Source organism: Cucumis sativus, chromosome 3 (genome assembly GCF_000004075.3).
Source record: "Cucumis sativus cultivar 9930 chromosome 3, Cucumber_9930_V3, whole genome shotgun sequence".
NCBI classification, from domain to species: Eukaryota; Viridiplantae; Streptophyta; class Magnoliopsida; order Cucurbitales; family Cucurbitaceae; genus Cucumis; species Cucumis sativus.
In genome coordinates this window covers 15,305,395-15,327,422 of record NC_026657.2, presented here as the reverse complement: position 1 = coordinate 15,327,422, position 22,028 = coordinate 15,305,395, and the positions used below count along the sequence as shown (strand labels likewise).

General features: G+C 33.9%; 2 protein-coding genes and 1 long non-coding RNA gene across 4 annotated transcripts; 1 reads left to right on the top strand and 2 right to left on the bottom strand.

Moving 5' to 3' along the window:
• The first annotated feature begins 4,315 nt into the window (after nucleotides 1–4,315).
• On the top strand, nucleotides 4,316–7,360 carry LOC101222658. Its single transcript, XM_011652988.2, has one exon. It carries the CDS (start codon nucleotides 5,495–5,497, stop codon nucleotides 5,927–5,929), a length of 435 nt encoding a protein of 144 aa, XP_011651290.1. The 5' UTR covers nucleotides 4,316–5,494; the 3' UTR covers nucleotides 5,930–7,360.
• Nucleotides 7,361–7,856: 496 nt separating this feature from the next.
• Nucleotides 7,857–9,769, bottom strand: LOC116402644. Of its 2 annotated transcripts, XR_004215111.1 has the most exons (3): nucleotides 9,495–9,769; nucleotides 8,141–8,323; nucleotides 7,857–8,039 (listed from the first exon to the last, which is right to left on the bottom strand). It is a non-coding gene; the product is annotated as an uncharacterized LOC116402644 (long non-coding RNA). The 2 variants fall into 2 exon arrangements; XR_004215110.1 differs by having other exon boundaries at nucleotides 8,141–9,769.
• Nucleotides 9,770–17,730: 7,961 nt separating this feature from the next.
• On the bottom strand, nucleotides 17,731–20,009 carry LOC116402840 (receptor-like protein EIX2). The gene is made up of 2 exons (XM_031883236.1): nucleotides 19,653–20,009; nucleotides 17,731–17,890 (listed from the first exon to the last, which is right to left on the bottom strand). The coding sequence occupies exons 1-2, from the start codon at nucleotides 19,992–19,994 to the stop codon at nucleotides 17,861–17,863; spliced, it is 372 nt and encodes a 123-aa protein (XP_031739096.1). The 5' UTR covers nucleotides 19,995–20,009; the 3' UTR covers nucleotides 17,731–17,860.
• Nucleotides 20,010–22,028: the final 2,019 nt, after the last annotated feature.

The window sequence follows — 22,028 nt, the reverse complement described above, 5'->3', positions numbered from 1 at the left end:
TACTGTTATTGGTCTATATCCGTGGACACATAAATATATCTACTGTGAGAAGAGTTCAGGTGTGAGGCTTTAGCTTTAATGGAGTGTACACACAATTAACGAATACTGATTTATGTGGTTAATTAGTTTAGTCAATTAATCTCATATCATTGTAGCTTATGATCTGTAGGTCTATTAGGTCTCATTTCTAGCTCGTAAAGGGTAATGAGATTTATTTATATTTGTTGTAATTAATTTGAAATGTCCAAATTTGCTTTGGGAATTAGTATAATGTATGGTGATACATTATAATATAAAATTTATATTCTAATCAAATTTTATTATATAAATTTAATTTTGGATATAACTCAAAATTAATTTATTAGAGATAAAATATTTGAATGAGTTCAAATATTAATTTAATGTAAACTGAATTCTTATTAAAATTATTGGATATGAGAGAAATTTATATTTGAATATGATTCAAATTTAATTTAAGTTAAATATAAGATATTTAATTTAGCTATTAATTAATTAATAACTTAGTTTAATTTTATTTAATTAAATTTGATTGAATTAAATTAATTTAAAACTATAAGATATTGGAGACCTATTCATTAAATATGATTTAAATGAAATATTAATTAAATATAATTTAATTACTTATTAATTGATTTGAAATTTTTACTAATTTATTATTTTTTAAATTAATAGAATCTCAATATTTTATTATTCTCCTAAGGAAAGGGAGTTATAAATATATATAAAAAAACAGTTTTTCTTAATCAAATTAAGCCAATGCTTTTTGCTATCTGCAAAAAATAGTTTTTCTCTAATTTTTTTTCATCCCAACTAGTTTGGAAACCAATCTCATCCTAGAAGATTCGACGGGTGTAAAACTACGTAAGTTTATATTATTTATATCTTTTAATTTAAAAAGCATGCTTAGCCTTTAAGTTATAATAATAATGTTAGTTTTTGTGTAATTTTGTTAATGTATCGATATGTGTAATTTTGTCAATGTATTGGTATTTTGGGATTCATAAATTAATTTGAGAAATTGTTCTGTAAAATCTTCCGCTACTTAGGGCTTTTACCCCTTTAGTAACCACTAGATGTAACTTCATTAACTAGTTGAATTTCTATTTCAATAGGACGACCTAAGTAACTTAGTCTTAATCTTGAGTGTCTTATGAACTTCTATTCGTGATGAATTGTCCTTTGATTTGTATGGATGAGCGTTGCTAGATTTTCAACTCAATATGCTTATCATTTTGGGGACAAGACCGAGTGGGGAGCTGGGAACATAATTACACAAGATATAATTCACTATTTCCTAATTTTAGGGTAAGTAGATGAGTGTTCATTTGAATTGTGTCTTCAAGATTTGAACAAAGGGTGCTACCCTCTCTATGACACGATAGAGATTTCTTTTTATTGGTTGGACCATAAACAAGTTGTTAATTAGAAGAACACTGATATTTAAGGACTAGAAATAATCCAGGGTAAAATGCTAATTTAATTTATCTGGTGTTACGAACACTCGTGAAAGACTAACTTACTGTATTAGTCTATATTCGTGCATATAGAAATATATCTATAGTGAGAAGAGTTCAACTGTGAGTTTTTAGTGGAGTGTACATACAGTTAATGAATATTGATTAATGTGGTAAGCGAGTTTAGCCAATTAATCTTATATTATTGTAGCTTCTGATTTGTAGGTCCATTAGGTCACTTTTCTAACTCGTAAAGGATAATGAGATTTATTTATATTGGTTGTAATTAATTTGAGATGTTCAAATTTACTTTGGGAATTAGTATAATGTATAGTGATACATTATAATATAAAATTTATATTTTAATCAAACTTTACTATATAAATTTAATTTTGGATATGATCTAAAATTAATTTATGAGAGGTAAAATATTTGAGTGAGTTCAAATATTAATTTATTGTGAATTGAATTCATATCAAATTATATGTTAGAAGAAAAATTTATATTTGAATTAAATACATTTAATTTAACAAGGAATTAATTAATAGCTTAGTTTAATTTTATTTAATTAAATTTGATGTAATTAAACTAAAACTACAAAATATATGAAAGATATTTATTAAATATGAGTCAAGTGAAGTATTAATTAATTATTTAATTTAATATATTTATTAATTTAATATTTTTAATTTACTAGAATCTCATAATCTATGAGACTTTTTACAAAAGAGAGTTATATATATATAAAAAATATTTGCTTCTCTGTGGATCCTGTGATAGATCCTCTAAAAAACTACTTTTTTCCATTCTAATTTGGTTCCCACAAACCAATCTCATCCTAGAGGGTAGGAAGGTTTTCGACAAATGGTGTTCCCAATTCAGTGATTTATAGATTTATAGATGTCAATGAGAGTAAGTTTCTCTATTTTGTAACTCTATGTATCTTTTAATTTAAAAGTATGCTTAGCCTTTAGAAAATTAATTCGGTATTATTTTGCCAATTTACGGTATTTTTAAGTTCCCAATTAAATTGATCTAAGTTCTTTGTAAAATCTTTTGCTACCAAGGACTTTTATTCCTTCCGTTTACTTAGAGCTGAAAGCTCCAACTGATCTAGTTGTTCCATTATTTCGTGTCTAGCCATTACCACTGGACAAGCCCTACGCTCTACTTGTCCATTGTGTAGCCTACTTCTTCACCAAACATGGTTGTTACGAAGATAACGTTGATGTCCCATGAAATATATTTTTTCTCTTATCTCGAATGACAATCTATCTCCCTTGCATATGGGGGACACATGCCTAATATCTTTTTGTACTCCACTCTAATAACTCAGCATACGCCAGAAAGTCATTTATCGTTCAGAACAATGCTGCGGACAACTGAAAAAATTATCGATTAGAGAATCATATGTACGCACCCTAAAACTCCATCACTCTTTAAGCTCATCAAGCAATGGTCGGAGGTAAACATCAATTTCCATACCAGGAGATCTTAGACAGGATATGAGCAATGTCATGAAAAAAGTGGACTCTTTTATGCATTTCCAAGGTGACAAATTGTAATGAATTAACATCACACACCAGGTACTCATATGATCAAACAAATCAAAACCATTTGAAGCTAACTCCAAACGAAAATTCCGTGCATCTCAAATAAAATCAGAAAATTCAGAATCAAAATGTTTTTATCCATCCGCATCAGCTGGATTTCTCAACAGATCCTCTGTTTCAACACATTTGTCATGATGCAATTTCATGTTAGAGGATTCTTCTTGTGATACAAATAAGTGTTGTAATCTCGGTATCAAAGGAAAGTGACGCAATACCTTATGCAAAATTTTGTCTCTATGTTAGGACTAACATTGTACCGAGACTCACTACAAGTTGCAAAATTGCAAACCCTAGTACAAAATTGCAAGTCCTCAAATTCCTTCCAATAGTACATGACAACGCCGTATTTACAAACATGAATAGTTTCATATCCCAAGTTCAAGTCACACAATTTTCGTTTGACTTCGTAGAATGAACTAGGGACATTGGTACCACACATTGGAAACACACATTTTATTAAGTCTAATATCACGTCGAAGGATTTGTTACTCCAATTGTTTAGAACATTTACATAGATCAACTTAACAAAAAAATTTAGAGAAAAATATTCAGAACAATCAGAGTATAGATCATTATGAGCTTCATTCAATAAGTCCTGAAATATGTTTATTGTCTCTTATTCTATATTTATCCTAAACTCAATTACTCCATGAATAAGCTATAATCCTCCAAATTTTTCACAAAGCTAAGTTTAAACTACAAAAGCTACAAGATAGCAAAAACAAACTACCAATAGATTCAAAACTAATTTTCCACTAAAGAGAAGAGACTACCATAATTTCAGGATGGCCATAAGAAATCAACAACAAATTCCTAATAGTCTAACAAATGAAACTATTAAAACATAAACAACACTTAAGTTTGAACTAAAGACTATCATAACTATACGAAAACAAATTTTCAATTCAATACAACCCCCTCCCCTTCAAGCTTTCAATACAAACCCTCTCTCCACCGTCAAGCTTCAATTCAACAACCTTCCTCTTTCATTTTTAATTCAAGCCCCCTCCATCAAAATTCCAATTCAACTTCCCCTCCCCTCAAAATTTCAATTCAAACCATCTACACTAAGTTTTAAATTATTTCATAAATCCAAAAACAAATTGAATACAAAAAAAATTAATTCAAAAACCAAATCCTAAACCAAATTCAGAATCTTATTCCTAACACAAATTTATAATCTAAATAAAAAAGATTCCAAAACCAAACTAACCCTAAACTAAATCTAAACTAAAATAAAACTAAAACTAAACTACTTACCAGAAATAGGTGTGGCAGACGGCGGCAAAGTAACGAAGACGCACCAAAACTCTATCTCCTTCTTCTCTCTCGATTTTGTTTCTCTTTCTTGCTCTTCTGTGAGTTCTGTGATTTACAGAACTGAAAGGGTTTATGCCTGGAGGCACTTTCGGGCACTTTCAACGCACGTCAAAAGAAAAGTACTGAAACACCGATTTTTCATTTATGGTGTTGGGAGTATGTACAAACTTTCCCGAGAGGCCATGCAAAGTTTCCTGTTGTTACTAATTACTGCTTTGGAAAATGGCAAACATTGTCGATGGTAACATTTCAACATCGGGAGATGTGCCTATTCCGAACGTTGTCGGGAGAAGTGCCCATCCCTAACGTTTCTATCGTTTCTATCATTAACGTCGGAAGAACTCCAATTTTTTGTAATGTCGTTCATCATCTTCTCCAAAAAATAATGGCGGATGGAATTTTTAGAAATTGAAAATAACCCATTACCACCAAAACTTGGTTTTGCACTTCAGCACCACAATCAAGAAGATTTGACTGGAGGAGCGTGGCGTTTTCTGTATGAGAAGCAGCTCACGGTATGGGAATAGAGATGGCCACTGGAAGCACCAATCCCTATGCCAGTTAAGCACATCCAATCTCTCTGAATCTCAACCCCATCTTAAATTTTAAACTTTCCTCGTGGAAGTGCAATTGCCCTCCATTAATCTCCACTTCCCATTGCTTCTCTTGCTTTTCCCGTTCATTTTTGCAACAACCCATTTCGGGTTCCATTAATTCCCTCAAGTTTAGGATTTCGATCGAAAATTGTGGGTTGTTTTTCTTTTCTCCTTTCCTGGATTCTTGTAATTCTGAAACTTTCTAGAGATCTCTGTTGATGTTCGATTTTAGCTCAGTGTAACTTAGGATGAATTGAGGGTTTGTTAAACGGTCTGGGATTTTTGGGTCGGGACCGAGGTTTAGGGTTTTTAACTGATCATGATCATCATCCTCTTGCTGTTAATTCACACATGTGATCTGGCCGAGTAGTTTTGATTCCTGGGTCTGTGTTTTTCCTTGGAGATTTACTTCTTCAAGGGACTCAATTGCTGCTCCACTGTTAATTTGGTTCTGATTTGAAAAAGTAACTTCAAGTGGGAAGTCAAATCAATGACATCATCTGGGTTTTGCTTAATCTGTATGCTTCATTCTCTGATTGCTTTAACTTGTGGAGCTTTAATGATGTTTTACTCCCACGAGGTTTATGTCTTTGGCCATGGCCCTGAAACCGCAATCAAGCTGCAGGGATCTAGTCCCCACGATCAGCTTCTGATAAAGACATCTGATTCTTTCTCTGGTTTGCTTCTCTTTACTGTTGGGTTACTTTTATTCATGGTGGCTTTTGTCAGAGATAGAGAGTTTCAAAGCTTCTTTGCTAAAGGCTGCGTGTTGCTTCACTTAGGTATGGCCATATGGAGAGTTTATTTCGAGAGGAAGCTTGAGGATCTCGCCCGGGATTGGCCTCGACAGGTTGTTGGGGATGTTACATTGGCATTGTCATGGGTTTTCTTTCTTGTGTATTCATGGAGAGAAAAATACGATTAACTTCAAGTTTTACTTCTCTTTCAGCTGGTATTATTGTTTGAAATTGTCAATTATGACTCTGCTTCTTAATTATGATGAGTTTGATAGAAATTGATATTTGTTTTCGCTGGCTTTTGCTTCCATTGTGTTTTAAGAATAGGGGGTTCGGGGACTGGAAAGTGAGATAGAAATGGAAGATCAATTTGATTAGTTACCAAGCTTGAATTTCGTTTCTGTTCTGTGTCTGGATAGATAACACATTCATTTGTCTGGCTATCTTCTACAAGATTGTGGATTGTACTAAATGGCATTTTGGACCATGAATATGACCCCTGGAGTCGTAACAGAGGCAAGGAGCAACTCGTGGTATACTTCTAGACAAAATGAGATATTAATAAACCAATATCTCAGCGACAGAAGAAAGTGTTTGAGACTGAGCAACTTGAGCGATTCTAGATTGGGGAATGACTTTAAATTTTAAAGAGATTTTTCTAGGAAGCATGTGAGTGATGATAAAAAATGTGAAAGAAATTGGGGTTTTCTTTTTGCAGAGTGATGATAAAACATGCTATGTGACACATTTAGATTGCTAAAGAAGTGGGCAATTGGAAGTATTGGAGCTATCAAGTGCAGAATCTTGGGTCTTAATTGTTGTGCTAAAATATTTGATTTCCATCTCAGATTGCGGAGTTTATACATCTTGAAGGACACTAATAATAGTATCAAGGTTTCAAGTCCCCGAAATGCAGATGACTTGCCCCATTTCGAATACTAATCCCATCATATTTGCTTTGTGCTTTGTTTAATCATGTCAATGGCACAGTATTGGAACCCTGAGTCTGTTCTCCCCATTTGGAACATCAAAATTCTCTTTTTGTTTGGGGGAAAGACATGATGATTCTGGAAACATACGATGATGCTTCACTGACAGTTCGGTTAATTGATTAAAAGGCAAGTCGCGGCCGTGAGATCAAGTTATAGTACCCATTCATGTAGGATACTGAAGTTTCTAAGTTTTGGATGCCAAATGCTATGAGAGTGCCTTTCCTATAAAATTGATAGAAGCAATTAGCAAAAGTGGGCTAGGCCAAACACTGGTTCAAAACCTGGGAAAAGTAAAGTCTTCAATACGTTGTTAGCTTGGAGCTGGCAGTGCTTTTACTCAAACTCTTTCCATGGCTTTGACTGGTTGATGTGAATGAAAAAAATTATTTTTCTTGAACGTGTGATTTGTCTTTCAGACAGGGAGAATCCTGTTTCCGATTTTCTCTCCGATGATATTATCGGTTCTTGGTCTTCCTTGTGATATTTTATATTTGATAGTGGGTTAGTAGGGAACATTAAACCATGGATATGGTTAAAATCAATTGAACTTTTTGCATTGTTCTAGTGAGAATCATTTCTTGATGATTTTGTTACTTATATCAATAGAAAATGGTGGATAAATGAATATTTTCTTGCTTGTTTTGGTACTTATGTCGATGAGAAAAGAGATAGAGAACTTTGTCTCGTAAGTCATATTATTACTGCAGCCATTACAAGTTATTACTGACTTGGTCTTAGTTTGGTGACTCTATTTTGCATTCTTACCTTACAAATATGACCTGTCATATTTAATGTTACATAATGTGTTAATTGTTTTAGATGTGGTGAAAAGAAATTGCTAGATACCTAGATTAGTATAGGGTTAGGGGTATAAGGTTAATTTGATACTTAGGCAGTTACATATAGTAGTGGTTATAAATAAGAAGTTTGCTAGGTAAGAAGGGGGGTTATGGAGTAGTTAGGTGTTTAGTAGTATTCTCAAGAGAGGGTATGTAGCTCTTCTTTAATTCTCAATATATTTCAGATTTTAATTCTGGTTAGGAACTGGTGTTTCATTAGAAATCTTGACAATTATTTGAGTTATAAGAGAGCATTGTTATTAGTATATGAAAAAAATTGAGCATTTATGGAAAGCCAAGTTTTCCTTAAGGTATTTGTGTTTGGACGATAGTGCACTTGAATTTCCTTAACCATCTGTTGAACCTTAAAACAAAAAACATAGCTACACGATTATGCTACGCATTGGAAGCCCAGTTATTCATCCACCAGAGAGCTCCCTACTTGGCTAAATATATCTCCAAGGTGCCTACAAACACAAAAGAAAACCGTTCAAAATATTAAGCAAACATCCATTTTGATATCTTAAACATATATGACTTTATAATTAAAGAAAGGAACACTATTCACCTGATTTCAGTGGATTGTATTCCTTAAAAATTTGAAGTAGGCATGCCTCCATCTCCTATGTACTACCAAACTTCCAAATATTCCCCAAAAACCCACAATATATCCAAATGCCATGCTTATTGATGCAAGTTGGAATGCTTCCAGAAATATAATTGGATGAAATATCCAATTACTTGAATGTTACTGAGGTTGCAAAGACTTGAAGGTAAATCTCCATGAAAATTATTTGACTTCAAATTCAGATGTATCAAATATGGTAATTTCCATCCAATCCATGATGGTAGAACTCCAGAAAAATTATTATTCATTGCATCAAAGGTAATCAAATTTGTTATGTTGAATAAGTTACGGAACCCGCCAGTGAATTGATTGTTGCGTAAAAATAAGGAATCCAAGTAAGTTAGATAATTCATAGAATGTGGAATGTCTCCAGATAAATAATTATTAGACAAGTCCAATAATACTAAATTGTCGAAGGAGTACCAACAACCAGGAAGTTTTCCTAATAGTTGGTTGTTAGAAAGATCAAGTAGCATTAAATGAGAGTCACCAACGAATTCACATAAGCCACTTAAGTCAGAAAAGCTATTATTTGAAAGAAAAAGTGAAGAATATTGGAGAAGAAAGGAGGGAATTCGGCCCACAAATTTGTTCGACTCAAGATTGATAGACAATGCACTGGTGGAGTAGTTCATTGACATATCCGGGACTTCAATTTGGTGGAAAAGCTATGAGAAAATCAAATAGCAATCCTCCTATATTATTGAATGACAAGTGTAATGATTTTAAGTTGCATAGACTTCCGAAGGAATTGAAAGAACGAAAATTAACTTGAGTGGAAGTCAGACCAAGAAATACAAGTGAAGTCATATTTTCAAAATCATTCAAGTTCAAACTTTGTAGATTGTTGTAACCAAGATTCAGATGAACAAGATTAGTTGAGTTGATCATCGATGAATAAAAATTTGAGGAACTAAGATCCATATAATTCCAAGAGAGGTCCAACTCAACTAGAAATCTCGAGAAATTGATGTTTGAATAATGAAATGATTGAACAGGGGCTGGAAGGTAACGACCTCTTAAAAACAAACTTTGCAAGGCAGGAAGTTTGTTAATGGTAATTGTCCAATCATGGGCATCACCAAGGTCATTAACCTCTTAAATCAAGAACAGACAGTTTTGAAAGATTTCCAAGATGAGGAGGAATGGGAGTATAAACATGAAAATTATAAGACAAGTTGAGATAATTCAAATTCAGAAGAGAAGCAATATCTTTAAGGACAATCCGATCAAACTGATTAAAGCTAAGATCTAAGAAGTTGAGGTATGACAATTGAGTCAAAGAAGAACTAACCTCACCCATCAAATACCTTTCATAAGAATATGAGCCATGAAGATCAAGTGTAATGATATGTTGGTGAGTGGTAGAATTAGTGTTGGTGCATTCAACACCTCTCCAATTGCAACAATCACAGTTGATATGTGTGTCCCAAGAAGAGAGTATATCAAATTCATCAACTAGTGTTTGCTTGAAGGATAAAAGTGCTACTCTTTCCTTTTGGATACACCTCATTTTGATGTGTTGGGCTACATTATTTTTAGGCATAGAAAGCAGAAGGATGAGATGGATGGAAGCAAAATACCAAAGGAGAGCCATGGGATAATGTGATCTCATCTGCTCTGCCTTTGATGTGGCTCCCCACTGTTCTAATTATCAATTTATTTTAAATAATACGTGGAAAAAGAAGCAATTAATCACAATCCTATTAAAAAAAAAAAATTCTACAAATATTTGTAGAATTTCAAATTCTCTTTCAATACGACTTAATTTTTATGTATGTCAAGACTTCACATAAAACTTCCAACTTCTTAATTATTATTTAGTTTTTTTCGAGACATTTTTAAAAATAGCAAAATAAATTAAAATATTTACGAGCTATACCAAAATTGGAGATTCTATTACGGATAGTCTTCTATCATGGTAGCATATCAATAACTATATGTGATAGAATTTGCTATAGATTGTAAATATTTTGTAAAATCTACTATTTTAAAAATTTTCTTTTTTTTATTAACTAATCATCCTAAGTCATTTTCTATTTTCACGTGAAGTTTTTCTTCCACCAAAATTTAGCATCAACAAATTTCAATTTAAAAAATCATAGTTAATTATTAAGGTTCACTATTAAAATTAAATTTAAAATTTTATTTCATAATTATTTTTAATACACATATTGATTTTATGAGTTGTCGTGGTTGAATGAGAAATTTTCAACCAATTATAAATTCTCACATCATCAACTAAAGGGTTGTGAAGAAGAATAGCAAATTATAGATTTTCTTTTGGAAAAATAGCAAAAATAATTTTAAATTGTTAAAATAGCAAAACATAAAAAATAGAACCATAAATAAATAAAACAATCCCTCAAATGTCTCTTGTAGGAGAATATGCTGAAGAATATTCCTTTTGTTGTTTATTGATAAAAGTTCTGTGTTTTTACAAGAGTATGAAATGATACATAAATAGCTAAATTACCCAAATTAAATAAGGAATGTAATATAATTAGCCTAATGTAATGTAATTAGCCTAATTTACAGAATTTACATTAATACCCTCCCTCAAACTCAAGGTGGTAGAGTGACGATCAACTTGAGTTTGGTAAGTAATTGACAGAATCGATTAGATGGCAAGGCTTTGGTGAAGATATCCGCAGGTTGTTCAATAGTAGAAACAGAACGTAAGAGGAGGGTGTTGCTTAGGAGGTGGTGACGAACAAAGTGACAGTCATTTTCAATGTGTTTTGTACGTTCATGAAACACATCATTGTGAGCAATCTGAATGGCACTACGATTGTCACAATAGAGGAGGGTAGGACCCTGTTGAGGGACACCCATATCGACAAGGAGCTACCGAAGCCATATAAGTTCAGCTGTAGCATCAGCCAGAGCACGATATTCAGATTCCGTACTGGAACGAGATATAACACTTTGTTTCTTACTACGCCATGAGATGAGAGAATCACCTAAGTAAAAACAGTATCCTATGGTGGATCGTCGATCAGTAGGATCCCCCGCCCAATCAGCATCAGAATATCCCGACAACACAGGGAAGACTGAGATGAGAATTGAAGACCATGTCCCAAGGTACCTTTGACATAGCGAAGTATGCGTAGAACAGCAGTGAAATGAATTGTTCGAGGAGCAGCCATAAATTGACTGACAATATGAACAGCATATGCAATATCTGGGCGAGTTACTGTTAGGTATATAAGACTGCCAACAAGTTGCCGATACAAGCTTGCATCGTCAAGAGGAACACCATCAAACGGAGTTAGATGGACATGAGGATCTAACGGTGTTGAAGATGTGGTGGAGTCTGTAATTCCTGAGCGCGCTATTAGATCAGATGCATATTTCGCTTGAGATAACAGATAACCATCTGAACGGTGAGAGACTTCAAGACCGAGAAAGTAATTGAGAGATCCAAGGTCTTTCATCTCAAAATGTTGACCAAGATATTGTTGTAGGTCGGATATGGCCTGTTGATCATTACCAGTAATAATCATATCATCAACATAAAGAAGGAGAAGAACAATACCATGAGTTGTCTGTCGTGTAAAAAGGGCATTGTCGTGAGAGCTGGAGGTAAATCCAAGTTGAGTAATGGTGGAGCTAAACGTGGCAAACCAAGCTCGTGGAGCCTGTTTTAGACCGTATAGAGCGCGACGAAGGAGACACACCTTGTTGGGAGGAGGAGAAGTTCCCTGAGGTGGCTTCATATACACTTCTTCAGATAGGTTTCCGTTAAGAAATGCATTTTTGACATCCATCTGAAGAAGAGGCCACTGTTTGGCAGCAGCAACAGCTAACAAGCTGCGAACAGATGTCATCCGGGCAACAGGGGCAAATGTTTCTTCATAGTCAATCCCATATTCTTGTGAGTATCCTTTTGCAACAAGCCGAGCTTTATAACGTTCAATAGTTCCATCAGAGTGAGTTTTGATTTTGTAAATCCATTTGCAACCAATGGGTCTTTTACCGGAAGGTAAGTCAACATAGTCCCAAGTGTGCGTCTTTTCAAGAGCATGTAATTCTTCATCCATTGCTTTCTGCCATATTGGGTTAGTACTGGCCTCTTGATAAGAGGTGGGTTCAACAAGGGAAACAATGGTAGAAAAACAATGGTAATCAGTGAGATGAGTGAGGAGGTTCTCTTACCCGGGTAGAGCGACGAAGAGGAGTAGCAGGTGGCGATTCAGGAACATCATCGGAGACAGACGGTGGATCCGGATTTGCAGTAGCAGGTGAAGATTGTGCAAGCTCAGTATCCAAGGTGGGTTCAGAGAGAGGAAAAAGGTCAACAGATGTATTTGTAAAGAAAGATTGAGGACTAGAGAAAGAGGTGTGGAAGGAGGACAAACGAGAGAACATAGTGTGTTCCCAAAAAGTGACATGCCGAGATATCCGGAGTCGGTTGGAAAGAGGGTCCCAACAACGAAATCCTTTGTGTTCGGTGCCATAGCCAAGGAAACAACAGAGACGGGCACGTGGTTCAAGTTTATTGTGTTCATGAGGATGTAAAAGAACGAAGCAGGCACTACCAAAAACTTTGAGTTTAGAATAGTCGGGAGAAATACCATATAGTTTTTCGAACGGAGAGGTGTTTTGAAGGACAGAGGAAGGGAGACGATTGATTGTATATACTGATGTAAGGGCAGCTTCACCCCAGAATTTTTCTGGACAAGAGGCAGAAAGAAGGAGGGCACGTACTGAGTCAAGAATGTGACGATGTTTGCGCTCAGCACGTCCATTTTGTTGAGAGGTATGAGGGCAAGAGCGCTGAACAATAGTGCCCTGTTGGGAAAGAAAAGAAAGAAGGATGGAATCTTTATATTCCAAAGCATTATCAGTGCGAAGAATTTTGATGGGAGAGGAAAATTGAGTGCGAATCATGTTAGCAAACTCAATATATGTGCGAGATAATTCAGAACGATGTTTTAGAAAGTAAATCCATGTAAATCGAGAGTAGTCATCAATGAATAAAACATAGTAGCGATAACCATGAACAGTAGTAATTGGGGCAGGACCCCAAATATCAGAATGCACTAAATCAAAAGGTTTATCACAATTAGAGATGGATTGAGAAAAAGATAAGGCAGGTTGTTTAGCAAGTTTGCAATTCAAACAATTAAAAGGAACAAACTTAGTAAGATTAGTCAAATTGTTAACAGAAATTAAATGACGAAGTTTTTCAGAGGAAGCATGACCAAGACGAAGATGCCACTGATATGTGTCAGAATCAGTGACTGAAGCAGAGATGGAAGAAGGAGATGAAACCCGAAGTGATGTGAGCTCAAACAATCTTCCCACTTTGCGACCCGTTCCAATCGTCCGTCCCGTCTGCGGATCCTGAACCTGACAACCATTGGGAGAAAATGAAACATTTAAGCCAAGATCACATAATTGACCAACAGACACTAGATTAAAGGTCAGGTTAGGAACACAGTAAGTATGGGGAAGATGTAAACTGGGAGTATCAATGGTACCAGTATGAGAGATGTTCATACAATTACCATCAGCAGCATAAATAGGAGGTAAAGATTTTGTAGGGCTAGAAGTAGACATAAGAGAAGAGTCAGAGGTCATATGATTACAACAGGCAGAATCAAGAAGCCATCGATTACCTGATGAAACAGCAAGAGCAGAGGATGATGAAATTAGTTGATTCAATAAGCTCTGAAGATCACTTATCTGAATGAGGGATGAATCATCCGAGGTCGCAGCAACAACAGATGAGGAACCATGTTTGGTAAAAATTTTCTCTTTTGTGGAAGTGCCAGGAGGTCGGGGTGGTCTGGTAGGGCAGTTATCCAGAATGTGACCATGTTTATGGCAGTACCTGCACTCTATTTTAGGACAGTTACTAAATTTGTGACCAGAGAGCTTACAATTCTTACAAAACATATTTGCGGCTCTGTTGGGAGTGTATGTGCTGGCAAGGACAACATCAGATTGTTTAGTAGAGTTGATGCCAAGACGCTTTTCTTCAAACAGAATTTCTTGAATAGCTGCATCTAATGAGGGTAAGGGATTCCGGTGTAGTAAAGCAGCTCTAACAGATTCATATTCTGGACGTAATCCCATAAGGACTTTAATAAGGCGAAGATGATCTTTGCTGATGTTCGCTTGGTCAAGTTGAGTCCAAATGGGTTGAAGAACTGCCAAATATTCATTAACAGACTGACCAATATCTTGATTTAGATTTACAAGTGTACTGTGGAGTTGGTAATAATGGGCTAAACCAATAGACTTGAAGCGTGTAGACAAAAAATCCCATAATATTTTAGCATCATCAAAGGCATCAAACTGTGCATGTATAGCGGGAATAGAGGTGTTACCAAGCCAGGTGATAATTTGATGATTTTTACTGTCCCAATCTTCGAGACGTTCAATGAATTTGTTATCCCCTTCCTTTGCAGTTGGTTTGGTGATGTCGCCAGTTACAATGCGCCATAGTTTTCTTCCAATAAGAAAACTTTTCATTTGATTTGCCCATGTGATATAATTTGTACCATCAAGTATTGTAGAAATGGGTCTAAAGATATGGTCTCTCTCCATTTTGATTTGAGGTTAACAATGCGGATTTTCGGCCGAGTTTTGACTGATTTTCGGCCGAGTTTTGACTGATTCGTGACTGGATTCGTTAGATCTGGGTTTTACTGTATTTTGCGGCTGAGATTTGCAAGACTGGGATTCGTGACAGGTGAGCGTCTTCACAGCTGGGTCGCGGCGACTGGATTCAGGGGTTCACGGCTGGGTTGCGGCGACTCGATTTAGGGGTTCACGTCTGTGAACGGAGACAAAAAAATTGAAGACAAACGGCTGAAAGATTTGTCAGGTCTGGTGGACGGCGTCGGACGGTAGACGTTGTCTTGCACTCACGACTGGAAGAGAAGTCGCGTGCGGCTTGGAACGATAGAGGAATAAGGACAGAACGACTACGAGGCGTGTATCTCAGCGACGTAGATTGGAGACAGATCGGAGCGGCGTAGACTGGTGCTTCGCGGATGGAGACAGATCGGAGTGGAAATGGACAGATCGAAGCGGATGGACACCTGCGATGCCGAGGCTGCGACTAATCGGCGCGACACCGATGCTGTGGTGGAATGGCTGCGAGTCGTGATGAAGATACGAGACGGAGACGGTTCGAGATGTGGCGGAACGGCTGCGAGGCGCGATGAGGATGCGGGATGGAGACGATTCGGGACGCAGCTCTTCCTGGAGGTATCGAGACGATTCGGGATGGAGACGTTCACGGGTGGTTGGCGGTGGCGGCGGCGATTGAGATAGAGCCTGAAAACCCTAGCTCTGATACCATGTAAGAGAATATGCTGAAGAATATTTCTTTTGTTGTTTATTGATAAAAGTTCTGTGTTTTTACAAGAGTATGAAATGATACATAAATAGCTAAATTACCCAAATTAAATAAGAAATGTAATATAATTAGCCTAATGTAATGTAATTAGCCTAATTTACAGAATTTACATTAATATTCCTAATTAAACCAAAATACAAATTGTTTACCCAAAAGTCTAAACCACAATTACATTGTAATTGAAATAACAAATGCTACAAAAAAAAACTTTGAACAAAAAGCTACTTGCAGTTAAAATCAATAATAGCTGCAAATAAACGAAGAAGATGACTTACGTATACACAGACACACAGACCATTTAACTAAGAAGAACCACTCACCACCCTCGTCATCATCACTGCAACACCAATCGGAGGAGATCAAGAAAGTTAAGAAAAGAGTGACATTTGCCGACACTGAACCGGTGATAATCGCCATTAGTACTGAGAGTAGGAGGAGTTGGAGGATGAACATAGAAGAAAGTGAGAATTATGGTGAAATTGAAGAAACAAGAAGCAAATCAAATGCTTTCGAGGTGCTCCAATGGTGGCGTTCTTGAATTGGGAGATGTGGCTTTTGAACTCATGAGGACTCCTCCAACTTGAGTTAGTTCATCTTTGGTGGCCAATTGAATGTTTCCCCCCTCTTTTTCTTCTTCCTCAACTTCTTAGAGAGAAGTTCGAGAGATTTCTGGAATTATATTCATTATTACTTTTTTTTTTTTTTTGAAATTTGGCTTTTCTTCTTCTTAAGATCGTAACAGTAATATAGAGTTGTTAAGTATTATCACTTAAAGTGACAACATCTATATTTATAAAGACTATCATTAAATTTGTAAAGAAAATAAAATACACACGCTAGGAATGAAATATATATATATATCAGCATTCATATGTTGAGGCACAATGGTTGAAGTACTCCACTGGGAAAGAAAAAAAAAGAAGAAGTTGAAGGGTTTGAAATTCTGAAGAAAAAAATTTAAAGTATTTTTGTATTTATCTGATAATTTACACTGTCAATAATTAAAAAAAAAAAAGACTAAAATCATATTTATAATTTTCTGGATTTTCGTTAGGACCAAATATTTACCAAACATAATATATTTTCATATTCTATAGTTGTTTATAATAGTTTTTTTTGTTATATTAATAATAATAAAACCAACTTTTAAATAATATTTATGGAAAATATACCTCACTTCAGTATTCTTCCATAAAAGGATTTTATTCCCCTAAATTTGATCTATTTAACGTCTGTATCTTAAGGAATTTTTTATCATCCATACATATCGTTATATTAACTTTGATTCCCTTTAAATAATGTCAATTTATTATTGTTTATGGAATAATTGTTAGTACATAATTATAAGGAAGGTACCATGTTAATATGAAGTTGTTATTATATCCAACGTAAAATTTTAGGAAATGATACAATTTTAAATTCAAATTCGAGAGATCTTCTAACTAAACTTTTAAAATTGAATGATAAAACAAATATTTATTACTATATATATAATATAAAAATAAAGAAAGATAAATATGAAAAATTGTGTATTTGTATGATATAATAACAATCATTATATGAAAATTTATGTGTTTTTATGATATAATAACAATCATTATATGAAAATTATGTATTTGTATTATATAATAAAATGTTATTAAAAATTAACCAAAGCTTATGAAACGTACAATGAATTAATTATATTATCAATCAAGTGTGATTTAAATAGTTATTATTATATATATATCAATAAAAATAAATAGTTAATCATTTTATTTGAAGCCTACAAATTCGAAAATCTGGTATAAATTGAAGGCATAATTTCAGTAGATGTTGGTTAAACAAGATCAATCCCAAAAAATAAATATTTATTTAAAATTTTTATAAAACTGAATGATGCAAATATACTGTATTCGTAATTCGGTGTTATATTCCATTATTTTACTTTGCCCAAATACACCATATTTGAAAAACAATCTGTTTCAGTCTATAAAAGGGTAAAATTGGTTGAAAATTTGTCCAAAAATATATACTTTAGGCAGTTTTGCTAAAAATTAACATCTTTTTTAGATTTGCTACTTTCTAAATTGTAGTATATTATTTTGTCATTTTCACATTTATCTCTTACCTAAATTGACATTTGTCCCAAATTGAAATTGAAAACACATATAAGTTGCATAAGGCCAATAATACTAAATGTTTTCATCAATCACTAGAGTCTAAAAAGAATATACATATTTTAACCCAAATGCTAAATAAGACTATACTCCATAAATTGGGTTGAAAGGGCCTAGGTCCATGGACTAATCAAGGCCCGAGCTCATGAATCCCACCTAAGAACATTACAAATAGAGAAGTTATTTCATTCGTGAGGTTTAAAAAATTTTACTTAAGAAAATCTAGAAAAAATTCTTCCAATAAGTAGAAGGCCTCAAGAACAAAATAAATTGAGAGATAATTACACAATTAAGTACTACAAATCGAATCACATCGCATTAAATAGATCATAAATACAAGTTCAATTCCGTGTAACAAGTTTCTAAAAAAAAACGTGATGTTAATATTTTTTTAAAAAATATAATGACTTATAGCATGGAGGTTTATGCACTAAATTTAATTTATTTAAGTATGTGAAAAAATGGAAGCAAACAATAACAAAAATATTTGGAAAAAAAGTCATTAAAATGGTATTGAAGTAAAATTATAAACTCACGTAATGAAAGTTTTTGCCTAATTAAAGAAGAAAAGTTTTGTTCCCATTGTTATATAGTTGAAAGTTAAAAATTAAGAACCTGGACATGTCAATTTTTCAATTTAATTATTTTAAAGATATTTTCGTAGAAATTTGAAGCACTTCAATATGACTTTATATATATTTCACATAATTTGATCTTAATTTTCAGTCCTTTCATTAACTATGGGTTCATATCTTGGAAGACTTCCACAAATGAAACAAAAATAGAAGACTTTGCATGAGCTATAGTCCAAAACCTCATTTTTAGTCATGGTCATCTACATTAACTTGGGTCCTTATGGGTTTAGAAGAGACCCTCACATCCCATTTCATACTTCAAAAACAATTTCTTATTTATTTACTTGTTGGGCCACATGATGTTTGTGGTCAAGACATTGGAAATATTGATGCGGCAGGTTGGAATGCATTACATAAATAATATACTCGTTTGATTGTAAGAGAGATTAGTGCTGACAAAGGAGAGTTTGACGAATTCACATCAGCAGTTCATTTTGGGGAATTGTTTCACTCAAGATGTTGTGAGACAAGTCTAGTTCTTTTAATGATGGAAGCATGATAAAGTTTGGCAAGAATCCACTCATGTTATTTGCTCCAAGATATAGAGACTCAAACGAGTGAAGCATACATGGTGGAAAAGCTTTGAGGAAATCAAATAGCAATCCTCCTATATTATTGAATGACAAATGTAATGATTTTAAATTGCATAGACTTCCGAAGGAATTGAAAGAACGAAAATTAACTTGAGTGGAAGTTAGATCAAGAAATACAAGTGAAGTAATATTTTCAAAATCGTTAAAGTTCAATCCTTCTAAATTGTTGTATCCAAGGTTCAAACGAACAATATTAGTTGAGTTGATCATCCATAAATAAATATTTGAGGAAGTGAAATTAATATAGATCCAAGAGAGGTCTAACTCAACTAGAAATCTTGTGAGATTTGTGTTTGAATAAGGAGATGATGGTAGAATAGGGGTTGTAATGTAACAATAGCCTAAAAACAAACTTTGTAACAGAGGAAGTTTGCTAATGGAAATTGCCCAATCATAGGCACCATAAAAGTTGACCAACCTCAAATCAAGATATTTTAAGGATGAAAAAGAACTCGAGATCAGCCATTCAAAGTTGTGATTTAACCAATAATTTGACCGAAGATCAAGAACATACAATTTTGAAAGGTTCCCAAGATCAGGAGGAATCAGAGTAGCAAAGGCATTATAAGACAAGTTGAGATAATCTAGATCAATAAGAGATGCAATATCCTCAAGGACAACTCGACCAAACCAATTAAGGCTAAGATCCAAGTAGTTGAGGTGTGACAATTGAGTCAAAGAAGAACTAACCTCACCCATCAAATACCATTCATAATTATATGAGCCATGAAGATCAAGTCCAATGATATGTTGATGAGTGGTAGTATTAATGTTGCTGCACTTAACACCTCTCCAATTGCAACAATCACTGTTGACATCTGTGTCCCAAGAAGAGAGTATATCATAATTATCCACCACTTTTTGCTTAAAGGATAAAAGTGCTACTCTTTCCTTCTCAATACACCTCATTTTGATGTCTCGTACAGATACTTTAAATTCAAGATGGGCTACAGTTTTTGGCATAGAAAGCAAAAGAATGAGATGGATGGAACCAAAATACCAAAGGAGAGCCATTGATATTGTCATTCGCATAAGCTGTAGCTGATGTCTTAGTACTATTTGGTGGAATTAAGTTCCTAAACTCGTCAATTTATGACAAAATTTTGTAAGTCAAATGTAAGAACGTGAGAAGTTTATGACATCTGTAAAAGAAGTGTGTTCCGTAGAAATTTCAAATGGTTCAACATGATCATGTAATGTGATATCTTTTAACCATTGATTTGATTGAGAAATGAGAATGACTATAACTACAACAGGAAAAGGTTTTAATTTTAACTTTTAGTCCTTTCATTATTTCAAAAAATGGATGGATGCATATCTTTTTGAAATCTACTATATAGTGAAACAAAAGTGGAAGACTTTGCATAAGCTATACTCCAAAAACTCATTTTCAGAGGTCACCATCTAAAGTGACCCAAGTTATGCGTAGACAAGTCTATTTAGCCCACAAGACTTGTTCCACCCTGTTAAATTGAAATGGAGAGGGACCAGAGAGTCTATTTAACCCACTGTTAAATTGAAATGGAGAGGGACCAGAGAGTCTATTTAACCCACTGTTAAATTGAAATGGAGAGGGACCAGAGAGTCTATTTAACCCAAGTTATGCATAGATAAGTCTGTTTTATTGCATATAAAATGAACCAAAAAATAATGATACTATACTATGTCTATGTCAAATCATTTGAAAGAAGTATAACATGTTGGTAAAAATATAGTCTCCTCTTTGTTTTAGTTCTCGATTTTTTTATATCCATGTACGGTGTTAGCTTACGAGCACCTCAACTAATTTCATGAAACAACCCACCTAACCTTACAACATTTGAGTCTTAAATTACTCAAAATCCGTAGGATATTAAATTCTAGGTAGATGGTCATATCATGGATTGAACCTATAATCTCTTAGCCCTTTATCAAGATCATGCCCGTCTTCTTATTTACCACTATGCCAAGGAAAAAAAAGTAATTTATTTCAATTTCTTTTTGTACAAATTAGAAATATATTTGTTTGTATTGATTTTTTTAATTGCTTACCTTATTTAACTTAGACGTATTTGTAAAAAAGAAGAAGCAAAATTATACCTAATAGCCCTAGATTACTTAGTACTCGGTTGAAATAAGTCATGAACTTCCAAACCCTACAAAAATTTTGATCTCTGTCGACGTAGAAAAATTTCAGCAGATCTTAAGAAAAATGTGGGCAAAACCTATTTTGATGTTATATTTTTGTGTGGACATGCATCATAATCGAAACCCCATCGTCTTTTCCCCTACCCACGTTTGGTTGACATCATGACGACAAAAATACCAACACACAAGTGAACACGTGGGCAAAAAAGTCATTTCTAACCACAAAAAGTACGATGACAAAAATGACTTTTTACAAACGTGGTTTCACCAGTAGAACTTGCATTTCTACCCATTTTCTTTTAGTGCTGGCAGAAACTGGCAACGTAAAAATTTCGGTCGATTAAACAAAATTTCTTCTTGAGCTACAAAAATGAATATTTGCCCACGTAAACAACTCTCTTGGCTAGAAGTTGCATTTTTGGCTACACAGGGTACATCATCATATAATATTTTTTTCATTTTTGTTGAGAGGCAAAAAACGTATTATCAGAGCTTTATAACTGCAAACATATATTTTTGACAACACAAAAAACGTGGACAAAACCCATTTTAATTTGTTCCACATTTGTTTTTATTATAAGCTTCTAGATAAATTTAGAAATATATGATCGAATTTCCCGTGTAACAAAATATTTCCAACAACTCAACAACAAATTTAAGGAAATATTTTCAACCAATAAATTTTCTCCAAAATATGCCAAACTATATAATTCTCGAGTGTCTAATTATTTATATGATCTATTAGATTTCATTTTGGTATACCAAAATTTAGAACAAATATTAAATACACAAAAAATTGTTAGCTTGCTTGTTTACACAAAAAAAAAAAAAAAAAGAAGTCATTCTTAGCGTTAGCAATGAATAAGAACATGCATTTAAAATTGATTATAACAAATATAGCATTTAAAATTGGGAGGATAGCCTAAAAATATGTGTTGT

Bases quoted from the DNA above. Each gene is read 5' to 3' on its own strand.
- LOC101222658 (XM_011652988.2), top strand. From the start codon at position 5,495: ATGACATCATCTGGGTTTTGCTTAATCTGTATGCTTCATTCTCTGATT.
- LOC116402840 (XM_031883236.1), bottom strand. From the start codon at position 19,994: ATGCGAATGACAATATCAATGGCTCTCCTTTGGTATTTTGGTTCCATC. The intron at 17,891-19,652 runs GTTAGTTCTTCT...TAATGTTCTTAG, and splicing joins AATGGTATTTGATGGGTGAG to GTGGGATTCATGAGCTCGGG.